Below are 25341 nucleotides of genomic sequence, written 5' to 3' on the forward strand. Positions count from 1 at the left end.
TTTGGGTGGAGGGGGCATCTCTCAGTGTTGGGTAAGTTCTGCCTAGCATAGTGTAAGTAAAATAAAACTTGACAGTCTCAGCAAGTTTTTTCTACTATACCTGTCTGCCTATTAGCTGTGTGACTTTGGGCAGCTCACTTAACATCTCTGAGCTAGTATATTTTTTTATTTTTATTTTTTAAAATATATTTTTATTGATTTCAGAGAGGCAGGAAGAGGGAGAGAGAGATAGAAACATCAATGATGACAGAGACTCATTGATCAGCTGCCTCCTGCATGGCCCCAACTGGGGATCAAGCCTGCAACCCAGGCATATGCTTTTGACCAGAATCAAACCTGGAACCCTTCAGTCTGCAGGCTGATGCTCTATCCACTGAGCCAAACCGGCAAGGGTGAGTTAGTTTATTTTTAAAACTAGAGGCCCAGTGCATGAATTCGTGCACCAGTGGGATGCCTCGGCCTGGCCTGTGGGATTGGGCCAAAACTGGCTCTCCAACATCCCCTGAGGGGTCCCAGATTGCGAGAGGGTGCAGGCCAGGCTGAGGGACCCTACTGGTGCATGATCAGGGCCAGGGAGAGATGTGGGAGGTTGGCCAGCTGGGGAAGGACCACAGGAGGGCTCCAGGGTGTGTCTGGCCCATCTTGCTCAGTCCCTATTGGCCGGACCCCAGCAGCAAGCCAACCTATCGGTCGGAGCATCTGCCCCCTTGTGGTCAGTGCATGTCATAGCAAGCAGTTGAGCGGCTTTAGTATGTCATTAGCATACTAGAGGCCTGGTGCATGAAATTTGTGCATGGTGGGGGGTGTCCCTCAGCCCAGCCTGCACCCTCTCCAATCTGGGACCCCTTGAGGGATGTCCAACCGCCTGTTTAGGCCTGATCCTGCCTGGTCACCTCCAACTGCCCTCTCCTGCAGGCCTGGTCCCCCCCAAACTGTCCTCCCCTGCAGGCCCAATCACCCCTAACTTCCCTCCCCTGCTGGCCTGGTCCCCCCCAAATGCCCTCCCCTGCAGGCCTGGTCCCCCCAACTGCCCTCCCCTGCAGGCCTAGTCCCCCCCAACTGCCCTCCCCTGCAGGCCATCTTGTGGTGGCCATCTTGTGTCCACATGGGGGCAGCCATCTTTGACCACATGGAGGTGACCATCTTGTGTGTTGAAGTGACGGTCAATTTGCATATCACTCTTTTATTAGATAGGAGGATTACACTTGGATTGGTTAAATGGATGACCAGATGACCGGACACGTAGCCTATTAAGATTTTATTATATAGGATAGGGAGTCTGTCCACCAAATTGCAAGGTTTTTGTGAGGAATTGATAAGATACCATAGGTCTCATTGGGTGGAAAATTTAAAAATGATGCAGAAATATAGGTTTCTGCAATAGCATGGCCATCCCCTTTCCTGTTGGGATCAGAATGCTTTTTTTTTCTGTTCCTAATGAGTGGAGGGGCTTGCCAGCAAGGGATGTAGAGACTCTGAGGTAGTGGGTAAGGGCATGTCATCTGGAGCCAAATGGGCTGGGTTCTCCTCCTGTTCTGTCACCTAGTAACTGTCTGACCTTGGCAGATTACCCGACCCTAGTGTCTTCCTTTGTCAAACTTGGATAATATAACTACTTTACAGGTGTGTTTTTTTAAGAATTAAAGGAAGTAATATATGCAAAGTTCCTGATGCACATCAAACCCTCACTAAATGGTTGCTAGTATTATTTTTATTTTTAAGACTTATACATTAATAAAGAAATACCTTCTTTGTTATTGTTAAAAATATCAATTTTCCCATTGATTTTTAGAGAGAGTGGAAAGGCAGGGGAGAGACAGAAAGAGAGAAACATCGATGTGAGAGAGACACATCAATTGGTTGCCTCCTGCATATGCCCCAACCAGGGCTGGGGTTCAAGCCTGCAACCAAGGTACGTGCCCTGGACCGGAATTGAACCCACAACCCTTCAGTCTGCAGGCCAACTCTCTATCCACTGAGCCAAACCAGCTAGGGTGAGATATCTTTTAGTGTATGCATTTCAGTAAAATTTTCTTAACTGCCTTTTTGGAGGTCTTCATCAATTCTTTGTTTGTGGGGTATCCTGCCCCCAATCTAGAGACACCTCAGGGCCCTGTTCCAGTTCCCTCCCCTAAGGCTGCTGGAGCCCTGGAGAGGCTGGCAAGAAAATGAGCATTTCCCCTGACATTTAGTGACGACTCTCTCTTCTTTTGTAGCAGGCAGAAGTATGGAAATAATGGAGCACCTGTAAATGGAGTCTTCATTAAGTAGCAGGTCACCCTTTCTCCCTACCATATTAAGTGTATAAATTGTACTGTTCCTGGAAACATCTGCTTGACAAATCCCTCTAGGGTCACCCTTTGCACATAACTCAGGGCACACCCCCGCCCCACCTTGATGGCAAAAATAAACTACTCTACAGCCTAAAGCCCCATAACATTTTCCACTAGATATCAATATTTTCCCATATGACATTTAGTAGATCCTAGGCAACTAAAAAAAAATACCAGCTGCCTCTGGGGTTGTTATATTCACCATTATTGTTCTTCTCGTTCCATATTGTTAGAATTCACCTAAGTGATATTAATATTGTTCATTGGAGTGCTCCTTTCTCTTGTGTTAGTTCAGGATTTTCTTCCGAAGTCCTTTTGTTCACAAATGTGCAAGAAAATAGCCAGGCAAGGGGACCAACCTGGGCAGAGAATTGGAAGAAGAACTTCATCACATTCCAGAGGCTGTCTCCATGCATGGTTCTTCCAATTATCACAGCACAACTACAGCTGAATCGATATTCATACTTGGGTGTTGGGTCCTAAATAGCTAGCCCTTTTGTATTCCTCTCTGTTATGGAGGGTAGAGATACTGCTTTTGAAAGAAAATTCCAGTTATTTTAAAATTTAAATTTGTAAAAGTTTTACCTTATCTTTCCTAATATTTTTCTGCCTCAAATCCATCCATGGGGCCCTGTAGAGGTTCACAGACTCCAGGCTGAGACCCCTGAGACCTGTAGTGACAGCCTCCTTCACTTTCAATATGACCTGGGAGTGAGAGAACACTCACTATCTCATTACAGAAGCGAAACTTCATATGATTTCCTTAAAATCTCTGAGAGTTTCTTCCAACATTACTTGCAGGCAAATAATGAGTCTCCATCCTTTTTGTATTTCAAAAGATGTCTAAGAAAAGGGGATTTTTCTCAGGTTAGAGCCAGGAAAAGATTTACTCCTGCTGATATTTTGTCCAGAGTGTTTCTCTAGGAAATTGAGTCCTTTTGTAACCATGTCCTCAAGCCATACAGCCCGGGGCAGGAGGTCCTAGCAGAAGTATGAGGGCTGACTCAGGCCTCACCACAGCAGCAGTCTTTAATATTCGCCATCCTGGTTCTGGGTTGGTGTACAGTCTGGGTATTTATTGTGAACAGTAACCATGGGACCCTTTGATGCAAAATTTGAAATAGAATTATTATTTATCAATGATAACTATAGCTAACATTTATTGAACACTTACTATTTGCCAGACACTTTTCTAAGTACTTGATGTTTTTTCTTATGTAATCCTCACAGCAATCGTAAGAAATATGCACTACGATTATTCCCATTTTATAGATGGAGAAATGTGCCTCCATTCACAGAGCTACTAGGTAGCAGGACAAAGATCCACACCCGGCCTGCCTGACTCCAGAGCCCAGAGCCCACGCTCTCAGCCCCTGCCCACGCGCCCGATGAGAGCGACCTTTGCATTTTACTGTGCAGCGGTCTCGGATGTGGATCTCTGCACCATACTGGGCATGATGCACAGTAGGTTCTGGCACTTACTTCTGGTTTCTCTGACTGTGCAAGTGAGGAAGCCTTATTGAAAGGAACAAGGTCAGCTGTGGTCCAGGCTATTACCTGTGCTGTCAGGTCCTGCTGAGAGACCCTTGGGTGTTCCACATCATTCCTGTTCCATTCCGTTCCAGCCTCAGAGGGTTGTGTCCTTTTTATTCGGACTCATTGCTCAGCAAGCTTGATTACTCAAGCCTTGCTCGGGTGCCGAGGCCTAGTCAGGAGCTCGCTAAGGAGCACTGACCTCTCTCGTGTGTGACATGCATGAACTCTGGGATGGCTGCGCTGTGCTGGAGCGTTGAGTCTTGTTAGCAATGTGAGCACTTTGTGCTGCATCGCTGACTCTGTCTGCACTCAGCTCTGCCCTGCCTGGGCCTTTGTTCTCTGGCCAGCTGTGCCTGTGATCTCCAGGCTGTGGTGATCAGAGGAAAGAAGGGGCCTTCCCCACCTTCCCAGGAAGAGGAACTTCCTGATTGAGCTAAAGCAGCTCTTCCTGATTGAAATCTCTGGGGTATTTTCATGAACTATTTTGTGTCACCACACAGGGGTGGAGGTGGTGGTGCGCCATTCATTCATTCAAGACACATTTATTAAGCACTTCATTAAATACCTCTTCATGTTCCAGGCACTGTGCGGAGCACTGGGGTTGCCATAACAACTAAGATAAAAATGGTTCCTGCTTCCATAATTTACCATTCCTGAAGAAATTAGACACAAAACGAGGCAATTTGCAATACAATTTGACAAAGGCTCCGGTAGGAAATAACTGTCTTGAGAGCGCCCAGAAGGGCACCTACTCCAGACCTGAGGGGCCGGGCCCATTCCCGGGAGAAGTGACATCTGAGAATGGCTGACGCCTAGAAGAAGTTAGGCAGGTGAAGAGGCTGGTCGTTGGGCAGTGAGGAAGAGAAAGAGTGTTCAAGAAAGAAAGAATAGCAAATTCAAAGGTCTGCAGGCAGAAAAGCACGCGGAGCCGAGGCAACCACAGCCAGGGCAGCGAAGCAGCTCAAAATAATGTGGCGAGATATGAAGCTGGAGAGATGAGCAGGCTGAGGCTAGGAAGAGTGGCTGCCATTTAACCTTCATATATACCACTTAGGGACCACTTGCTTTCACAGGCTAACCTACGGTGCCTTGAGTATTTTGTGGCAGAGGATGGAACTGAGGAATAACATTTGTTGAGTCTTACTGTGCGCTGGGGACAATGGATAATTTCAGAGACTTTGGTTCTGGATCCCAGCCCGTATCATCCAAGGGCCCCAAGCCAGCCAAGTGCCTCCCTCCCCCAGGTAGAACCTCTTGTTGCTCCAGGCACATCAGAGCCTTTCTCGGCTGCTACCGGTAGCTCTCTCCACTCCAAAAATTGGGCCTTCTCCCGGTCCCCTTGGCTCTCTCTGCTGCTGCTGTGCCCACAGCCAGGCCTGATGTGACCACTATTATTAGGGCTGACTTCTCTGCATCGCTAAGGTACTAGGAACTGAACCAGGTCTTTCACACTCACCAGCAACCCTACAAGAAGGAGCGTCTATCTTCATTGGTACAAATGGGAAAGCTGAGGCTCAGCGACATCAAATTATTTGTCACAAGCTGCAAAGCTATAAGTAGGAAGGCAGCATTTGGGCCTGCTCTGATTCCAAAGCCATTATAACCCTACAACATGCCCCTTTCCCTGCCACTATTATAGTTCTTATTAGGATTCCTTAAGTCTGCTCCTGTTTTCTTATTGATCCTTTTTTTTCCAGGATAAGTCTCCCAACGATTGGGTCAGAGGCTTTTGAGGGGTCTCTCCAAGAGTTGTCCCTTAAATGTGACCTTCCCACAGAGAAAGGATTGAATTCAGACACCACGCATTTTTAGGGTTTATCTCCAAGATTTAAGACAGCCTCTCATCTCATTGTGATTCAGAACATTACAATAATTTCTGATGTTGGCTAGAATTTTAATCCCAGGGCATCTGGTGATTTTTTTTTCAAACATTTGTAGGCAGCCCTGGGGGTATCTCAGCATATCAGCTACGTGCGATGAGCAGGCCAGTGTCCTTCCTTGTGCCCTTCCCCACATTCTCACTGAAGGTTGTTTTTGATTTACTTTTGTCCCCTTCTTTCATTACAATTTTAATGTTCAATTTCAATGCTGAAAAAAAAAAAAGTTTTTCTGTTCCTCTGCTCCCCCCGCCTCTCCTCTCAAACACCAGTAAAGCCCAGGGACAAGTCCTGTGGAACCCCGCAGTGGAGATGGATGTATTAGCTAGCGAGGGCTCCAGCTTCAGACAAGAGTACTAATGACTCAATCACGAAGCTCTTATTAAGTGTCTCTTTGCTGAAGCAGAGCTTTCCCTGCGTCAGATGGCCCTGGCTCTGCACTCCTGAAGGTAATCTGGACTCTGTCACTAATTACGCTGCTTCCTGGCAGCAGGTAGAAGAATCAATTTTCAAATTGTTTTTATTGATCACAGGACATTTTCTCCAGAATATCACTCTCTATAAAAAAGGGAATAAAATTATTTCCAGTTAACATAGTCAAAGCATTTTATACAAGAAAGGCTGTTTATGTAGTGGTTAGGAGTACACAATGTAAAGTCAACAGACCTGCGTGTGAGTGCTTGGCTCTCTCCTTTACTAGCTATGTGTAGTAGGGCAAGTTGCTTAAACTCTTTGAACCTCAGTTTCTCCCTCTGTAAAATGGGAATAATATTAGTTCTCAGAGCTGTCATAAGGATTACCTTAGCAGGGATTAAATAAAACAGAGTAGTTTAGCCCATGAAGTACAGTTATTATTATTATTCATTATTATCAAGAAAGCCATCTACCTGTGTGCAGGTCAATCTGCAGTTTCATTGGTTACTTGTGATTCTCCTTTCTCCATACAAGTTCTCATTCTTCTTCAAAAGTAAAACATGACCTTGCTTTCAAGAATACTCTGATTCTCAGCGTTTACAATTATGGTAATTCCTCACTTAACATTGATGCGTTCTTGGAACTACAGTGAAATAACATTATTATGTAACCAATTTTAGCATAGGTTAATTGATATAAATAAGAGTTAAGTTAGTATGGCATCTGATCAATTATAACAGAATGAGGACCTGCTGTATATAATACAATTAAGGCTTAAAGAAGTTGCAATTGACCTTTTGCTTTCACTTAGTCTTTATCAACGACTATGTTTTCATTGCAGAATGATGAGGTGGAGTTTGTCCGGACTGGCTATGGAAAGGATATGGTAAAAGTTCTCCGTATTCAGCGAGATGGAAAATTTCACAGCATTAAAGAGGTGGCAACTTCGGTGCAACTTACTCTGAGCTCCAAAAAAGATTATCTACATGGAGATAATTCAGATATCATCCCTACAGACACCATCAAGAACACAGTTCACGTCTTGGCAAAGTTCAAAGGAGTATGTGTTATTATTCTTAGATGCTGCCAATCGTGATGCAGGATTCACTATTGTATAACATTATGATATTGCTTGCTTATTTCAAGTTTCCTTTGCTTTTAAACCTTATTTTTGCTTTTAAGCCATTAAAAAAAGTTTTCTTTTCCATTCTAAAGTTCCCAGTCTTACAGAAAAGTTTGTTTGTTTTCTGTTTGTTTGTTTTAAATTCACCTCTTTGTCCTCTTTTCTTGGATATCAACACTAAGAGGATAACACCTTTTAGATAGAGAATCCTATTAAAGAATTTTACAGTTATCTCTTGATTAGGACCATGACAAATCAAGGTCCTGAGAGTGTTTCAGATTATAAATTTACACATTTTTGTCATGCATTTCTTTGAGTCTAATTATTTATTTTTTCCTCTCAAAATTTATAGAAGAAAATACCATTCCTCTTCTTGGTGTTGCTATAGAAGAAAATCTTAAGTACAAGATACAATTTGAAATATATTTGTCCAACTTTTAATGCTTTCCTAGTCTTCCTAACTCCATGACCATTTAGTATCCATGTATGGTGGCAATTATACTCTTCCAAAGGGCATTGGAACTGATAGAGTCTGATATTTTAGCACTTTCACTTCAAGTTTCTTTAAGTGTGAGTGAAGCTGTCCTGGCCCACCAGCAGATTTCTGGACAATTCAAGAAAAAAAAAATTTATTTGCTAAGAAGCCTAAAAAGACAAGAAATGTAGATAGGAAAGCTTCTTTTCTCATGCTTTTTTGCATGAAATCCACATCCATGAAATGAACAAATTTAACTGAAATACAAATTCTGCAAGGCATATCTCCACTCTGAACCTTTCTCTTGCTAATCAGAATGGCCCAGCAAGTACAGACATGGCTATGGACAAAGGCATTGCTCTCTTAAAAACATAAATTGAAAACAGGTTTTTGTACTGCACACACACAAAAAAGGAGCCAGGTAGCACAGATTCTTACATTTTCTGTACTGTGTGAGAGGTGAAGAGAAGTGAAGGAATGAATCTGGATGTTTAAACACTAAATTAATTCATGTTCGATAAAATGATCGTATAATTTTTTATCCAAAGCAGAACACATTTTTTCCTATTTTTTAAATTGAGGTATAATGGACATACGGCATTACCTTAGTTTTAGGTGTATACCATAATGATTTGATATTTGTATTTATTGCAAAATGTTCACCACAATAAGTCTAGTTAATATCCATCACCATGCATAGTTACAGAATATTTTTCTTGTGATAACTTTTAAGATTTCTTCTCTTAGCCACTTTCAAATATGCAGTATAGTCTTATTAACTGTACTCTCCATGCTGCACATTACATCCCCAGGACTTATTTATTTTACAACTGGAAGTTTGTACCTTTCGACGCCTTTTATTCATTTGACTCCTCACTCCTGGCCCCTCACCTCTGGCAACCACCAATCTGTTCTCTGTATCTATTGGCTTGGTTTTATTAGTTTGTTTTATGTTTGTTTTAGATTCTACGTATAAGGGAGATCATACAGCATTTTTCTTTCTCTGTTTGACTTATTTCACTTAGCACAATGTCGTCAAGTTCCATCCATGTTTTTGCAAATGGCAAAATTTCATTCTTTTAATGGCTGAATAATATTCCATTATATATATATCACATTTTCTTTATCCATTCATCCATTGATTGACACTTAGGTTAGTTCCATATTTTGGCTACTGTAATAATGCTGCAATTAACATGGGGGTGTATGTATCTTTTCATTTAGTCCTTTCATTTTCCAAACCAGGACACTTTTGAGAGTGGAATGGGATGCTATTAATAATTATTCGAGGACAACAGGTAGAAAATGTCTCAAAAATGTCAGAATTATATTGGAGAAACCTGTATAAATTGTCCATCTTAATTATAGGAAAGCCCTAAGTAATCTGTAGATTATGATAACACCATCAAACATTGCCTGGAGATTGATATGAAGAATTTGTGTGAAAGTGGGGAGCTGCTTTATGGGGGTGAAGAGCTGAGGATGGTTAATAGGAAGCCTGTTTGCAAGGCAAAGAAAGCTGAAGCGACCCTTCATTAACATTTTTCCTCCGAAAACTGGGAGGCCTATTTGCCAGCCTCATAAAGAGACCAGAGTGTTTTGGAGTATAATGTAGTACTGTACCTGGTGCAGGTGATGGCAAGCTCACTGCGAGAAGCATCTGAATAAGTTACTTTTGCTCATCTACTAATTGACACATGTCCTACAAAGCAGGTTTCTTTAAAAAAAAATGATAGTCTCACTTGGTGATGGTGATTTATTAATTACACTTAGGAGCCCTTGTGAAAAATTGGAATAACAACTAAGTCAGCTCTCAAGATTCTTTCTAATTCTACATTTCTCTGTCTCTAGATAGCACTTGATTCGAAAGGGAGATCCATAGATATTAAAAATTATTTTTAAGTGGGACAAGTATTTCTGATCACTAGCATTTTGTTTCTTTATTTAAATTTTTTAAAATCTTTATTGTTGAGATTATTACACTCATCCCTCTTTTTCCCCCTATTGCTCCACTCTACCGGGTCCCACTCCACCCCAGGCCTTTGCCACCCTATTGCCTGTGTTCATAGGTAATGCATACCTATATATATAAGGCTAAGTGACCGTCCAACCGTCTGACCACCTGACCAGCTGGTAGGTATGACACACACTGACCATCGGGGGCAAATGCTCAATGCAGGAGCTGCCAAGCTGCAGTGACTTGGCAATGGCAGTTCTTGGGTGATGCACCCCAGAGAGGAGGGAGCCCAATTCCTCACAGTGCCGTGCGATTCCACCTTTGCCGTGGGTTATGTTGTTGCTGGGGCACTGTCGGCCCCGAATCTAGTTTACTGCGGAGCTGCAGAGACTGCAGATGCCCTTCGAGCTGTGGCACCACGCAGGTGCAGTCAGTCTGGGAGGGACCGCGGGGTTGGCTCCAGGGTGTGTCCGGCCTATCTTGCCCAGTCCCGCCCTGTCAGCCACCTTCTAATTAATTTCCTTTCAATGTGCACAAATTTGTGCACCGGGCTACTAGTATACACATAAGATCTTTGTTTAATTTCTTCCCGCTCACCATCCTCCCTTCCTTCTGAGAATAATCAGTCTGTTCCATTTCTATGCCTCTGATTCAATTTTATTCACCAGTCTATTCTGTTCATTAGATTTTGCATTTGTTCATTCTGATTTTTAGATTCAATTGTTGATAGATATGTATTTGTTTTTCACATTTTTTATCTTTATCTTTTTCTTCTTCTTCCTCTTCTTAAAGAATACCCTTCAGCATTTCATATAATACTGGTTTGGTGGCAATGAAGTCCTTTATTTATTTTTTTTGTCTGTGAAGCTCTTTATCTGACCTTCAATTCTAAATGACAGCTTTGCTGGGTAGAGTAATCTTGGTTGTAGGTCCTTGCTATTCATCACTTTGACTATTTCTTACCACTTCCTTCTGGCCTGCATAGTTTCTGTTGAGAAATCAGCTGACAGTCATATGGGCACTCCCTTGTAGGTAACTAACTGCTTTTCTCTTGCTGCTATTAAGATTTTCTCTTTGTCTTTAGCCCCTGGCATTTTAATTATGATGTGTCTTGGTGTGGTCCTCTTTGGGTTCCTTTTGTTTGGGACTCGCTGTGCTTCCTGGACTTATAAGTCTATTTCTTTCACCAGGTAGGGGAAGTTTTCTGTCATTATTTCTTCAAATACATTTTCAATATCTTGCTCTCTCTCTTCTTCTGGCACCCCCATAATGTGGATGTTGGTATGCTTGAAGTTGTCCCAGAGGCTCCTTACACTATTCATATTTTTGGATTCTTTTTTCTTTTTGCTTTTCTGGTTGGGTGTTTTTTGCTTCCTCATATTTCAAATCATTGATTTGATTCTCGGGATTCTCTAGTCCAGTGGTCGGCAAACCACAGCTCGTGAGCCACATGCGGCTCTTTGGCCCCTTGAGTGTGGCTCTTCCACAAAATACCATGCGTGGGTGCACATGCACAGTGCAATTGAAACTTCGTGGCCCATGCGCAGAAGTCGGTTTTTGGCCTGGCCGAGTCTATTTTGAAGAAGTGGCGTTAGAACACTCAAGGGGCCAAAGAGCCGCATGTGGCTCGTGAGCCGCGGTTTGCTGACCACTGCTCTAGTCTACTGTTGAATCCTTGTATATTATTCTTTATTTCAGTTAGTGTATGATTAATTTCTGACTTGTCCTTTTCCATTTTTTTTGCATTCTCGCTAAGACCCTTAAAAGTCTCACTAAGTCCTTTGGAGGTTTCTATAAGATTCTTGAGTAACCTTATAACTGTGATTTTGAACTCTATATCCAGTAGTTTGCTTTCCTCCATTTCTTTCATTTGTGACATGTTTCTTTGTCTCTGCATTTTTGCTGCTTTCCTGTGTTTGTTTCTATGTATTGGGTAGGGCTGCTATGTCTCCTTGAGTTGATAGAGTGTCCTTGTGTAGTAGGTGTCCTATAGGGCCCAGAGGCTCAGCCTCCCAAATAACCTGAGGTGGACACTCTAGGTGCACCCCTTAATGGGCTGTGTGCACAGTTTTGTTGTAGTTGAGCCTTGATTGCTGTTGGTGTCACTGGGAGGAATTGACTTCCAGGCCAATTGGCTGTGAGGACCAGCTGTGACTAGAGTGGGAGAGCCACTGTGCAGGAGACACCCTATGGAGCAGGACTTGCTTCAGTGTGGCTTGGTGCTCATTGAGTCTTCCCCTTGAGTGTGTTGCTTATGGATGTGAAGAGTTGTAATTTGGTATGGTCTCACACTGACCACTGGGTACACTGGCTCTTGAGTCTCCAGGAAGGTGCAAAGGCAGCCAATGCTTGGGGCCACCCAACAGGAGCTGCAGAGAGATCTGCAGATTCCTTCTCTTTGTATCCAGTTTGGAAGTGCCCAGATGAGGCCCAACTGTGAAGCAAGGCAGGCTGGTGCTGGTGCTGGGTCTTGGGCCTTTTATTTATAGGTTTGGGGCTCCCTGACCCAGTTGCAGTTTGTTTGACAGATTTTAGCCTGAGCAAGGACAGGCTATTCATATGCAAAATCTGCTGCACACAGGTTGGGTGGGGCTGGAAATTGGATGAGACGGGGTCTCAGGGAATCACCAGGGTGGAACAAACAGAAATGGCTGCCAGTCAGCCATGTGACTGGGGACATCACAGCATAGGAACAATGATCCCTGCAAGTACCTCTTCTGGGAGAACACCACCCCCAAGTTCCTGCCCTGATGCCAGACAATCCAGTTCCTCCTCATATGTGACTGTGTCCTGAGAGCCTTGCCCTGGCACTGGAGCTCAGAGGAAGCGGGACCTTGTAAGTTCAGTTTGTTTGCCAACCTTTTAGGAGGAGCAGCTGGATCTCCAGTAGCCTCTGTGTCAGTGAGCCCCAAGCCGCCCTGGTTTTTACAGCCATTAGTTATGGGGACTTCTTTCCCAGCTCTGGGACCCTGGGCTGGGCATCTGGTGTGGGGCTGGGACCCCTTGCTCCTTCAGGCAGCCTCCGCAAAGACAATCTCCCTCCAAATTAAAAAAGTGGCACACATGGGTGCTGGATCAGCCCGCTCTGTGCCTCCGTACCTCCTACCAGTCTCTGTGTTCTTTCTTCTTTACTTCTTTAGGTGTAGGACTTCCATTCAGCCAGCTTTCTGACAGTTCTGGATGATGGTTGTTTTGTATTTTAGTTGTAATTTTGATGTGGTTGTGGGAGGCCTACACCACCATCTTGGTCTCACCTCCATTTTGTTTCTTTTTACAGATCAAAAGCATAGAAACGTTTGCTATGAATATCTGTGAACATTTCCTTTCTTCTTTTAACCATGTCATCAGAGCTCAAGTCTATGTGGAAGAAGTCCCTTGGAAGCGTTTTGAAAAGGTTACTTTACTTATTTGTGCTCTCAGTTTAATTAAAGAAACTGGCTTTATGACATGCTGAAATTTTACTGGAAACAATGTTGGTTTCTAATTTTCAGAATGGAGCTAAGCATGTCCATGCATTTATTCATACTCCCACTGGAACGCACTTCTGTGAGGTTGAACAGATGAGGAGTGGTGAGAAAATATTTTTCATGTTTTGATTCTGCTATAGCAATTTCAGGGTTTTTTTCTTCTAAGTTACTCTGTTTAATAGGAAACTGTAGAGAATTTTGAAGGCTTTTTAATCTGAGATGGGAATGAGTATTGTGACTTTAAATTATATTTTAAAACAATCTACTTTTTATCCTTAAAATAAAAAAATGAAATAATAGTTTTGCACCAAATCTGGGAGTTAAATGGAGTGGATTGTTTTTATTACCAGGTTTTGAGGTAAGGAAAAAAGGCCCACGCTGACAAATCCCCAAATTTCTGATCTTTCTGACCAGTACTTTTAATATCATACTGTGCTTTAATTATAATAACTGTTATAGGAAATAGCTAGTAAATAACAATCAAGTTTCCCTGACATTTTATTTGCATACTATTACTATAAAAATGAACCTCACTTAAAATAGCAGTGACAATTATATAATTATTAAGAAATTTTAAAATTAATGGTGGAACATAATTACAATAACCCCAGGCCTGAAAGTAGCACATAGCACCTCTACTTGAGAGCAGCCAATCACACAGCCTCACCTAACTGCAAGGGAGGCTGGGAAATGTAGTCTAGCCAGGTACCCAGGAGGAAGAGGAAATAGATTTAGTGAACAGCTAGCAGTCTCTGCCACTGGAAGGTGAAAAGAAGACTGAAGAGGAACTGTGCAAATAGAACATTGGTGACTTCTATCCTATCTAATAAAAACCTATGTGGTCGTCACACCCTCACGCCGTAACAATCCATCACCAGGAAGCTGTGTGCACAGCGGGCGCGTGCAGTGCAGGTGGGCGGGGACTTGACGCTGCATGCGCAGCGGATCCCGACAGCTCCACATGGCGATGCCAGGGGCAGGACCCCCAGCTTCGACCTACCTCTTTGGGGCAATCCATTGAGGAGCCCCAGATGGGTGGGCGGGGCCTACCTCTTTGGGGAAATCAATCTCGGGGCTCCCACACTGTGAGAGGGCACAGGCCAGGCTGGGGAACCCCCCCCCCCCCGCCCCAGTGCACAAATTTTGTGTACTGGGCCTCTAGTAAAGAATATTTTAGCAGAGCCCTGGAGGTGGAAGTGGGGTGGCCAAGTATAGGGTTCTTCTGATCACAATAAGAAACAGGCTGCTCTTCACACCCTTGTTCTTTCCAGGAATTTCCAGGAGTTATCATCAGCCTGAATTGTAGTCACCCGGCTGCTGTAGGGTGGAAAAACTAGTCACCATAATTGGGCCAAAGCTTTTTCTTTCTGCAGAAAGCTACAGAGCTTCAGGGTATTATGATCACTGTGGCAGGGTTCCCAGAAGCTCAGCTTGACTCATCTGGAATCCAGTGCCCCTCCATTATCCCCTGGGGCTGGAGGGATCAGGGGAGGGCAAGAAGCACAGTTGCCTCAAGAGTAGGTAGTATGTATGTGCACACATATGTGAGTGCACACACATATCTTCCAGTGTTGTATGCATGAAGATGACATTTGTACTTTGTACCTCTTTGGAGAGTAAGGATCTGGTGCTCTTTGGGCAGCAAATTTTAATTCTTCATTTGTTTAGTATCTAAGAGTTGAAACTGTGAGTTGAACCCAATATACAATTATTGTCATAAGAAATACCCTTGTGTAGGCTTAACTGAAGAAAATAATCATTTTACACACACACACACACACACACACACACACACACACACACACACCAATCCAAAGTGAAGGCTGTTGTTATAAACCCCTCAGTAGGGCTTTTGGTGGGGGCTGGCTAGGTTGGTGAGAATTCTGCCCCCTCAAACACATGCACTTAATCACACATTCAACCATGCAACTCTCAAAAGGGACTTTTCCCAGCAGAATATATAACTGGGTTTCTCTTAATGGACTGGATTCATTCTTATCAATTGAGCAAACATTTATAGAAAGCCTACTGAATCTCAAGCACTGTTTTAGGCCATGAGAGTTGCTGTAAAACTCCCACTGCATCATTTAGTGTACTTTAGGCTGTCTCAAAGTCTGCTAGCTCCATAGGAGAATCTGGAAGAGTGAAAGAAATTTGTTGAGCCAAAGGAATAAGGACTGTTATGTTTGTGACTTCCCCAGCTCTGACAGGAGGGCTGGGCCCTGCATGTGGGGTGCAGGCTGTTGGTTTAGGTGTTATATGGAACCTGGATCTTCTGAACTCTTTCTTTCATGTGTCTCTGTGAGCTCCAAGCTTAGCCATGCCTTGAAGTCACTGGGATGGTTGAGTTACTAATTTAAACTCTATTGGGCCCCAAACCTCTGCACTATTTGAATTATAACTTATCAAATTTCTTCCAATCTTGACACTAATTATAAAAATTCATGGCTAAATAGAGGAAAGGAAGATGCAGATGAGATCTCAACTGGTTGTGAAAAATAATCTATTAACATGGAAACTAGTGGGAGTAGGAAGATGGCTTTAAGGAAGGGATGATGACATGGAAGTCCTGGAGGAGAATATATTTAAGAGATGTCAAGCTGAGAGACTAAGAAGTGAGATGGGACAAGTGGGAGACTCAGGCCAGAGACGGCCATTGACAAGAAGGCTGTGTATGTCCTTTAGATATCCAGACTAAATTGCTCTCCAGTTCATCCAAAAGAAGAGTTCTTGAAAAATCCAAGGTCTTTTAAAATCATCTTGATTATCACCTAGTGGTACAAAAGCCCAGTTAACTTCCTTCCTCTGGGTAATGCCATCTCTCCCCACCCAGAAGTGCACAAGAGGGAGCTTTCGCTCTCCCTGCATGCGCTAAATGGACTCTCAAAGCAAATGACATTTAATTGATCTTCGCTTTTTCTAGCACTTTATAAGTCTGAGGTTTTCTACTAGAATGATTTAATATAGTCTTAAATTTTCTGCATTTAGCTATTTGTGTCCTTGTTGGAGGTGTTAAATGTGGAAGCAATTATCCTCTTCATGACAGATTTTTTTTCTTGGCTCAGTAAAGCTTTGTGCTTTGTGACACCTGATGCGTAGGTAAGGAATTGGACTTTTCTATTAATTCCCGGTGAGTCTCTTTCCCTTAGAGAACTAAAGGGGAGGATGTGTGCTTCTCTGAGAGATACACCACAATCTTCTAAGTGTGTAGGAGGACACTAAAAGCTGGAGAAGATTATATTCTAGCAAACTGAAATGTGAAAATCTTCCTTGTGCATTATTCCATAACTATAACCATGGCAGACAGAAAAAAAAAAAGCTGATTAAGTGGTTTAATGGGAAGTAACCTAGAAAGGGACAGTCTTTGGGGTTGAATTACTTCTTGTTAGTCTAAATTGGAATCTTTTTTAGATTGTGTGAGGCGTCATATTTTTAGTTTATGGGTCTATGAATTTGAAAGGCTCAGGTTCTTACCAGTGTTTAGGAAGCTGGGGCACTGCCAACAGAGGAGATAAAATAAGCTCTCTGATTTCATCCAGAGTCTAACGTCTGCCAAGGGAAAAAAATTCACATTCAAAGAGTATAGGTTTTCTGTTGTTGTTTTTGTTCATAGGATGATGAGTGCACCGGAGTAGAAGGTTTGTGTTCTGCCAGAACTGTAGCAAATAGTTAACTGTCCTTGGGAACATGAGACATTTTATTCTGTGTGAAACTGAGGCCAAAACAAATTAGAAAATGCAACTGCTTTCTCCATTTTCTTATTCTAGCAAGAAAGGAGATCATTTCAAAGTTTCCTAGCAGGAGTGACACTCCTGGAAGATGAATAAATCTCATCCCTGGCCAGAGGTGAATAGTGACGGCACATCAGAAATAGTTTTCAGAACCCAATGCACCTTTGTGAAACCTGAGAAATATTTACAGGTGGTTGAAGTTTTAAGAAGAAGTCAGTTATGGCAAAATCATCATAAAATTCTTTATAGAGCATTTCTATGGGGCAGCCATTTTACTTCACAAGTATTATCTTAGACATCTATCAACTAGGAAATAAGTATGGTTACCATCTCCATTTGACAGATGAGAAAATCAAGGTAGATAGAGTTTAAGTAACTTTCTCAGGGTAATAGTGCTCATAAATTGGGGAGGAGAGGCACAGAAAGCACTTAGATTTGAATTTAGAGATTCTGAGGCCCGAGGCTGTGGGCTCAACCTTTATGCAACAGTATCCAGGAATCCTCCTATGATTAAAACCATTGGAGGAGTCAAAGTTTTTTTTTATTTACATGGATGCTGGCAATAAAGGCCAGTTGTTTAGGAAAAGATAAAATAGATAAAGTTTGCCTTTGGTTCTCCTTCACCTTCTCTTATCTCCCTTCAAGAGTTCCAATACTTTTTTTTAATACTACTTCTGATTGCAAAACCACTTTTATTTCTATAGGATATTTTTTTAGAAGGGAATTACTGTTGGAAATAGATTATAGTATCCTATATAGATTATAGTATTCTATATAATAAAAGTATCCTATATATAGTATCCTATATAGATTATAGTATTCTATATAATAAAAGCCTAATATGCTAAGTGTCCAGTTGTCCGGTCATCCATTCAACCAATCAAAGCGTAATATGCTAATGATGTGCTAAGGCTGCTCAACTGCTCGCTATAACATGCACTGACCACCAGGGGGCAGATGCTCCAACTGGTAGGTTAGCTTGCTTCTGGGGTCTGGCCAATTGGAGTGAGATGGGCTGAACATGCCCTAGAGCCCTCCTGTGGTCCCTCCCCAGCCCTGATCATGCACCGGTGGGGTCCCTCAGCCTGGCCTGCGCCCTCTCGCAATCTAGGACCCCTAAAGGGATGTTGGAGAGCCAGTTTCAGCTCGATCCTGCAGGAACCAGGCCAAGAGACCCCACTGGTGCATGAATTCATGTACCAGACCTCCAGTTAACTTATAAAGGTTTAAAGAGTCCTTTAAGGGGTCTTTGTATTTCAATAGGACATTTTTAAGGAATAAAAATTTTTCAAGACACATAGGAGCCACTCTAAAAGTGATGCTTTACATCCATTTCAGAACAATGGAGATGGTATTTTTTCAGTCTGGGGCTGTATTAGAGGCTCCCAAAGTACACTATGGAATGGGAAGTGGCAACCTCTTTCTCTCCTGGAAAGACCTCTTATTGTAAATAAATGGGGAGAGTTAAAGGAAGGAGAAAACTTTGTATAGATGAGAATAATCCAAAAAGGAGGAAGAGATGTATGGAATCTCAAAATGGGATATTGATTTCAAACTCCACTTCTGCCAGTTCCTAGCCAGGTCACTATGGGAAAATGATTAGAAGTCCCCTGGGTAAAATTACTTATGTAATAGAATTGTGAGAATTCAGTAAGGTGATGACTGAAAAAGATAACAACTAAACTCATGCTGATAGTCAAGACATTCTTAGAGGATATTGATGCCCTCTCCCCCTCTCCTTGCCACATTCTGTATTAGAGTTGTGGGTGGGATGATCAGGAAGGGAAATGGTAAAGACCAATGGAAGAGAACTGTCTAGAGAAAAAGAGACTAAGTTGTGAGAAACTCATTTCTTGATGTGAATCAGACATGTTGCATTCATGCATTCATTCATTCAACAGATGCTAATTGATTACTTTTACACTTCTCTCAGATTTGGGACTTAGACTCACTTAGGATCAGCTCCATATTGTATTTAGAAATGCTGATTTTTCAGAACCATGTCTTCATCTACAATCTGATAAACCTGGCCAAGTTAAAAGCATTAAGGCATTGCTGGTGTCCTTCTCTTGATTCTTCTGCAGATATAACTTCCAATGAGAATTTCAGAATCTATATATATAAAAGGCTAAGTGACCATCCGACCAGTAGCTATGACATGCAATGACCACCAGGGGACAGACGCTCCAACTGGTAGCTATGATGTGTACTGACCACCAGAGGGCAGATGCTTAACGCAGGAGCTGCCAAGCTGTGGTGACTTGGTAGCGGTGGTTCTCGGGTGACGCACCCCAGAACCAGAGAGGAGGGAGCCCTCTCACAATCCAGGACCCCTCGAGGGATGTCGAAGAGTCAGTTTTGGCTCGATCCCTGCAGGCCAGGCTGAGGGACCCCATCTGCTGGAGGGACCCCGCTCACTCCGCAGACACCCTTTAAGCCGCGGTGCCACCATAGGTGTGGCCAGCCGGGGAGGGACCATGGGAGGTCCAGTCCCACTCGGTCCAGTCCCACCCTACCCAGTCCTGCCCCGCCGGCCACCTTCTAATTAATTTCCTTTCAATGTGCACAAATCCATGCACCAGGGCACTAGTGTTAAATAAATATAATTTTCAGTTTTACCACATTATCTTGGAACACTCTGGTCAGAACACCTTATTTAATCAGTATATGTTTCATCAGCAGATCTACCACTAACCCCTGGCCATTGCTCTGTCTACTAGATGCACACATGTGGCCAGGAAAATATCAAAATATAGTCATTACTCATCTACTTCTGAAACTCCACAGCTCCTGAATTAATTAAGGCTTTGACACCACACAGGTGATGTAAACCATTGGATTATTAAAAGCTGCCCTGGTTCGTAATTGAGGAACATGTTACATTCTTATTCTTCACCTAAGACCTTGTAGAACATAGCGATGCCTGACACCTTCAGCCCTTGATTTATTTACTAAGCAGACCAGGAAGGCTAGATATTAATCAGGAATAACTTTAAGACTGAATAGAGGTGACCTTTGTGATCCTGCCATGGCACTGTGCTAGGCTAGCAGGGGTGTGTACCCAAGTGTCCCCTGAATGTCCAGCCTCACCAGACTGCACATACAAATCAGACTATAGTGATGTTAATTCCTGAATTTTTCTGGCCTTGTAGGTCTCTCCTTACAAAACTTCTGGGCCTCTCCAGCCAAACTCTCCCACCTTCTGGCAGCCTGAGGGTGTGTCTCATGTGCTCAGGGAGAAGTTGGCAGCATTGGGTACAGCTTGTGCCTCTCTGGCTCTGCTCAGCATTTGCTGTGCCAGTTATCACTGCTTCTTGGGAAGAATGATGTTCTCCACAGAACATTGTGCCTTGGGGCTTCTCAGTGTGTCACCTGGAGCGTGGTCTCTTTAGGCTTCACCGAACTATTGGAGCTACAGTGTGTTCCATATAGAAAAAGAAAAAGGTAATTGTTCCCTCACTAACTCTGTGCTCCACCTGCCAACTGGATCCTGAGCTAAAACTGCCTGGCACACAAGTAAACAGCTTATTCAGATTATGCCTCTCACTCCTCCACCTCCCCCATTCACCTCACGAGGTGACATCAGGGGCTGTGGGGAAAGCTTCATCATCCCCTCCACTGTTTTCAGCTCTGCACTCTTTCCCCCAGGTCCTCAGGAACCAACTTTGTCCTTTCTCCTTCAGTAGAAAAACTTAGGCAGATCTATGCCTTGTGTGTTATCAGCCTCATCTTCCCAGTCTCTATTTAGGCTCAGTCAGGCTTACACTGTTGTCCATTCATGAAGTTGTCTGGTTTTGCTGAGTTCATAACCCCAAGGGAACTGAGGATCTGGTGGTGACTGGCGCCATAAGTCAGTATAGACCAGTGGTCGGCAAACTGCGGCATGTGGCTCGTGAGCCACGGTTTGCCACTCTGTTGACTAATGAGTTTGCTGACCACTGGTATAGACAATCCACATGAGGACTACCCCCATACAGGGAGTCCTAGGAGCAGACAGGACTGCTCTGTAGGAGCTTATTAAGTCATTTCAGCATGATTTTCTGTTGAAAGAGATGCAGCTCAAAAAGTAGAAGTTATTTGGCCTAGAAGACAACCCTACATGTAGCTGAGAGGAAGGTATTCATTTATGTGGGCTTCAACACAACATGGAGGTTTAGTCTCTGACCTTCAGTTCTCCAAGGGCAGGAGAGGGCAGTGAGTCGTGGAATCCAGGTGGAGGGAAAGACATACCATCCTCATCATTTGGACTTCAGATGAGTCAAGGAGACAGAAAACATAGGCAGTGATGTAGTTCTCTGTATAAGCATAGTGTGCCATGTTTTAATGACCAGAATCCTCAGGGCTCCGGGTCAGTAAGAAGGCACTGTTTTGTGACCCCATCCCCTATTACCTTTTTACTTAAAGCAGGACCTCCAGTCATTCATTCTGGAATCAAAGATCTCAAGGTCTTGAAAACGACCCAGTCTGGATTTGAAGGATTTATCAAGGACCAGTTCACCACCCTCCCTGAGGTGAAGGACCGGTGCTTTGCCACCCAAGTGTACTGCAAGTGGCGCTACCGGAGCAGAGACGTGGACTTTGAGGCTACCTGGTATGAGCATGTGCTAGGGCCTAGTGCTGGCACAGGTAGTGTCTGCCCTTGCCCTTGGGCCTGGAGTTCATGAAGTCTTCAAATTAAAGGGAACCTTGGAGGCCACTCAATTCAACTTCCCCACTGTTCAAAATCCTTTCTGTTGGACAACAGAAAGCCAATGGTCTTACTTTGAGTTAATAAATCTGCACTTGAATCTCAGATTCTATTAGCAATAATGACCTTGAATGGACCACCTAATTTCCATGACCCTCTGCTTTTCATTGATGAAATCAGTAGTTCTCAAACATTATTGTGTTCACAGAATCACATGGAAGGCTTGTTAGAATGTATGTCACTGGGCTCACCCCCCAAAGGTTCTGACTGTAGGTCTGAGGTGAGGCCTGATAACTTGCATTTCTAACAAACTCCCAGGTGATGCTGATACTGCTGGGCCAGGGCCCCATGTTAAGAACCTCTGTATCAAGTGAGGATAATGATATTTGGCTTTACTGCTTCATTGTAGATGCAGAAAGGGCTAAACTTTCTGCATCAAGGATTTTCCTGATTTTCAAACTGAAAGTCTCATGTCCCAGGAAACCCCTTGGTCCCAAGCAAACTGTGACAATTGGTCACTCTTAGGCTACATTCAAAATGAGATAACATTCACTGAAGCACTTTATAAATGATAAGTGCCTTAACAATATAAAGGTATGATTAAATAATAATATCTTTACAAGCTATAATTAGGCCTCTTCACCCCCAGAGTTTACTTTTTGACCAGGCATCTCATTTCTTTGCTGAAGTTCTAATTGTTCAAAACTTCTAAGCTAAGATGAGCTGGAATCTGCCCCCGGTAGCTTGTACCCACTGATAACACTTAGCTCTGCTCCTTTGATTATGTGATAGGCTGGGAAATGCTTAAAGAGAAACTCACCTCAATCTGTTTTTCCTTTTTTATTTCAAGTGTTTCCCCTGGGCAGCAGCCTGATGTATTTTTGTTGAAAAGAGTACAAAATGGAGCATGCCAGAGTTAGGGTACTAGTTGGGCCTCCCACTAAAGAGAAGGACTTCAAGTGGATTATTTGATTTTTAAGCTCAGATTCCTCACCTATAAGTTGGGGATAATAACAGCACCTGCCTCAGGTATATTAAGGTAATTCAATAAAATAAACAAATAAAATATTTAGTGCAGAGAAAAAAAACACCCCTAAAACAACAATTCAAGGAATCAGCCACGCTAAGCAGTAAGAGTGCTGGAGTGCTTGGGAGTCCTCTTCATGGGTTCTTCAAACGCAGAAGATTTATCCTGGAATTTCCATTGGGCCCTGGTGCCAGATTAGGAAAATAGCCCAGTGGCACCAAATATGTTTGTTGAATGGTGTGTGTGTGTGTGTGTGTGTGTGTGTGTGTGTGTGTGTGTGTTTGTGTAAGAAAATAGGAAGTGAGTTTTTTTTTAATATTACAAGATTTTAATCTTTTCTAAAATCAACAATAAAATTGCTTTCTGAGGGACAGGAAGGTCACTGCTTCTTAGCTTTATAACATATTCCTAAAGACCATCCTATGAGTCTTCAGTTCTCTTTTCTGTGTTCTAGGGACACCGTCCGGGACATTGTCCTGGAGAAATTTGCTGGACCCCATGACAAAGGCGAGTACTCACCCTCTGTCCAGAAGACCCTCTATGACATCCAGGTGCTCTCCCTGAGCCGGGTTCCTGAGGTATGTTTTATCACTTGCCGTTCTGAGGACTGAGAGAACTTGTTGTGTCTCCTGTCAACTCTGAGAAAGAGTTGAGCGTTAAAATAAGAAAGTGGGAGACACATGAAAAATGACATCTGTTGTTGTTCAAAAGCTTGTTATAGCAAGGGAGGAGAGAGTAAAAAATGGAAAAAAATCTGTCCAACCTGAAAACACAGGCCAGTGCGATAGTTCTTTAGTTTTGCTGAAAATTCTTTGAGTCTTTTCATCTTGCCACATTTAAATTTCAGGAGATCCAGAAAATGAAGGATAGATGCGGAGTGATTTTATCTATCCATCCAGTCATCCATCCAGCCATCTATTTGATATTATTGAATGGTTATTATGCCTCTGTCAAAGCATGAGGAATACAAAGATACGTTAGACATGGTTCCTACCCTCAAAGATAACACCATTCAGTGAAAGAATCAAATCAGTAAACGATATGCAATAAAGAATAAATTATTATTGAAATACAGAGGAAGGTACCTAACTCAGGTATAGGGGATAGGACCATCCAGGCTTTCTGGAGGGAGAGGTGTTTGAGTTGAGTCTTAAACAAGTGGGGGTTATCTGGGTTCACATTCCAAAGTGAGGGAGCAGAGTAGTATGGAGACAGGAGGCAGCATGGAGCAGTCATTTACTGCCGAGGGTCTGCCGTATGTGAAGCTCCGCGAGTGAATGTCTTTCCATGTGCCTAGAGGCGAGGCAGGAGCTAAATCAGGAGGGCCTCTGTGGTCTTAGTGACAGTCTGTACTGTAGCCTGAAAGCTCTCAGGAGCCACCCAGGGGTTTAAGCAGGGTCTGGTGCCACCATATTTGCACTTGAGAAAGATCACTCTGAAAGAAGTATACTAAATTAAAAGGATGACAGACTTCAGACATGAACTGTTGAGAAGCTGTGGCAGAAATCTGAAAAATGGGCCTGAACTGTGGCCATGAGGGGCTAGACAGGAAGAGTACTACCCTAGGACCTGGGCAGCAGGGACTCCTGCCATGGCCCAGCACTCTGGAGGCTCGCTGCCGGCCTTCCTCTGGCTGAGCTTCTCTCCGCTGGATGAAAAGTCAGTAAGACCAAGGCAGGAGCCCATGCATCCCTCTAGACCATTCTCTGGATAACTGTAGCCCAGAATTTCCTGCCCAAATAACTCTGAGACTAATTCCAGAACCTAAGCAGTCTCTTCGCCAGATCCATCCTCTGGAGGGCAGATCATGCCATTGGTGTGTGTACCCTTAGGCCTGAGAGTGGGCAAAAGTCAGATGTTTGTAGGAGGTATGAATGGGACTTGATATGCAAGCTGGGGTGTCCACCCACCTGACTATAAGAAAGAAGATGGGATGGGCCAGGGCTGGGGACTGACTCTTCACATGCTACCATGTCCTGGCATGGCACTGGGAGGAGTCAGAGAACTTTAAATCCAATCCTGGCCTTCCAGGTTGCGACGAAGGTATATTTGCCAAATTAGAAGGATAGAACATATTTCACAGAAAAGGTTTTTTTTAGCTTGATTTATAACTTCTAAATTTTTAGACATCTGGTATGTGGGCCTCCAATTATACTCTTACCCCAGGGCGCACACATGTTAGGGAAAGGCCTGGAGAGTTAGGAGTGGAATGAGGAGGGAATTAGGAGCTTGACTGGCCAGGCCCAGGAGACCAGTTAGATGCTGAAGAGGTTTCCCAGGTTTCTTTCTTTAAAAAAAAAATTTTTTTAGTGATTTCAGCGGGGAAGGGAGAAGGACAGAGAGATAGAAACATCAATGAAGGGAGAGAATCATTAATTGGCTGCCTCTTGCACATCCCCTACTGGGGATCGAGGAGCAACCCGAGCATGTGCCCTGACTGGGAATTGAGGTTATAGGTTGACGCTCAACCCCTGAGCCACACCAGCCAGGCAGTCTCCCAGGTTTCTTATGCAAGAAGCTCTTGCTTTTCTGAGAAGCGGGTTTTGTACATGGAGAGGAGAGGAGTGGGCCCACCGTCTAATAATAGGACCAGGAGGAAGAAGAGTGTTGGGCAGTAGAGGAACATCAGAGGTTGTTTCAGGGACAGATGTGGAACCTGAGTAACGGACTAGTGGGTAGGTGGGGGAAGGGGACGGGTGGTGGGTGGGTAGATA

General features: G+C 43.4%; 1 protein-coding gene across 1 annotated transcript in view; it reads left to right on the top strand.

The window, feature by feature from the left end:
* LOC307103704 (uricase) overlaps positions 1-25341 on the top strand; it is a gene marked incomplete at both ends in the record, with an annotated part of 32128 nt that overhangs the window by 4522 nt on the left and 2265 nt on the right. The window contains 5 exons of the mRNA XM_079778213.1: positions 7002-7220; positions 12993-13109; positions 13207-13285; positions 21321-21504; positions 23082-23205. Of these exons, the coding sequence (XP_079634339.1) occupies positions 7002-7220; positions 12993-13109; positions 13207-13285; positions 21321-21504; positions 23082-23205 (723 nt within the window). The remainder of the gene's footprint in view (positions 1-7001; positions 7221-12992; positions 13110-13206; positions 13286-21320; positions 21505-23081; positions 23206-25341) is intronic.

Source organism: Cnephaeus nilssonii (genome assembly GCF_951640355.1).
Source record: "Cnephaeus nilssonii genome assembly, chromosome: 7".
NCBI classification, from domain to species: domain Eukaryota; kingdom Metazoa; phylum Chordata; class Mammalia; order Chiroptera; family Vespertilionidae; genus Cnephaeus; species Cnephaeus nilssonii.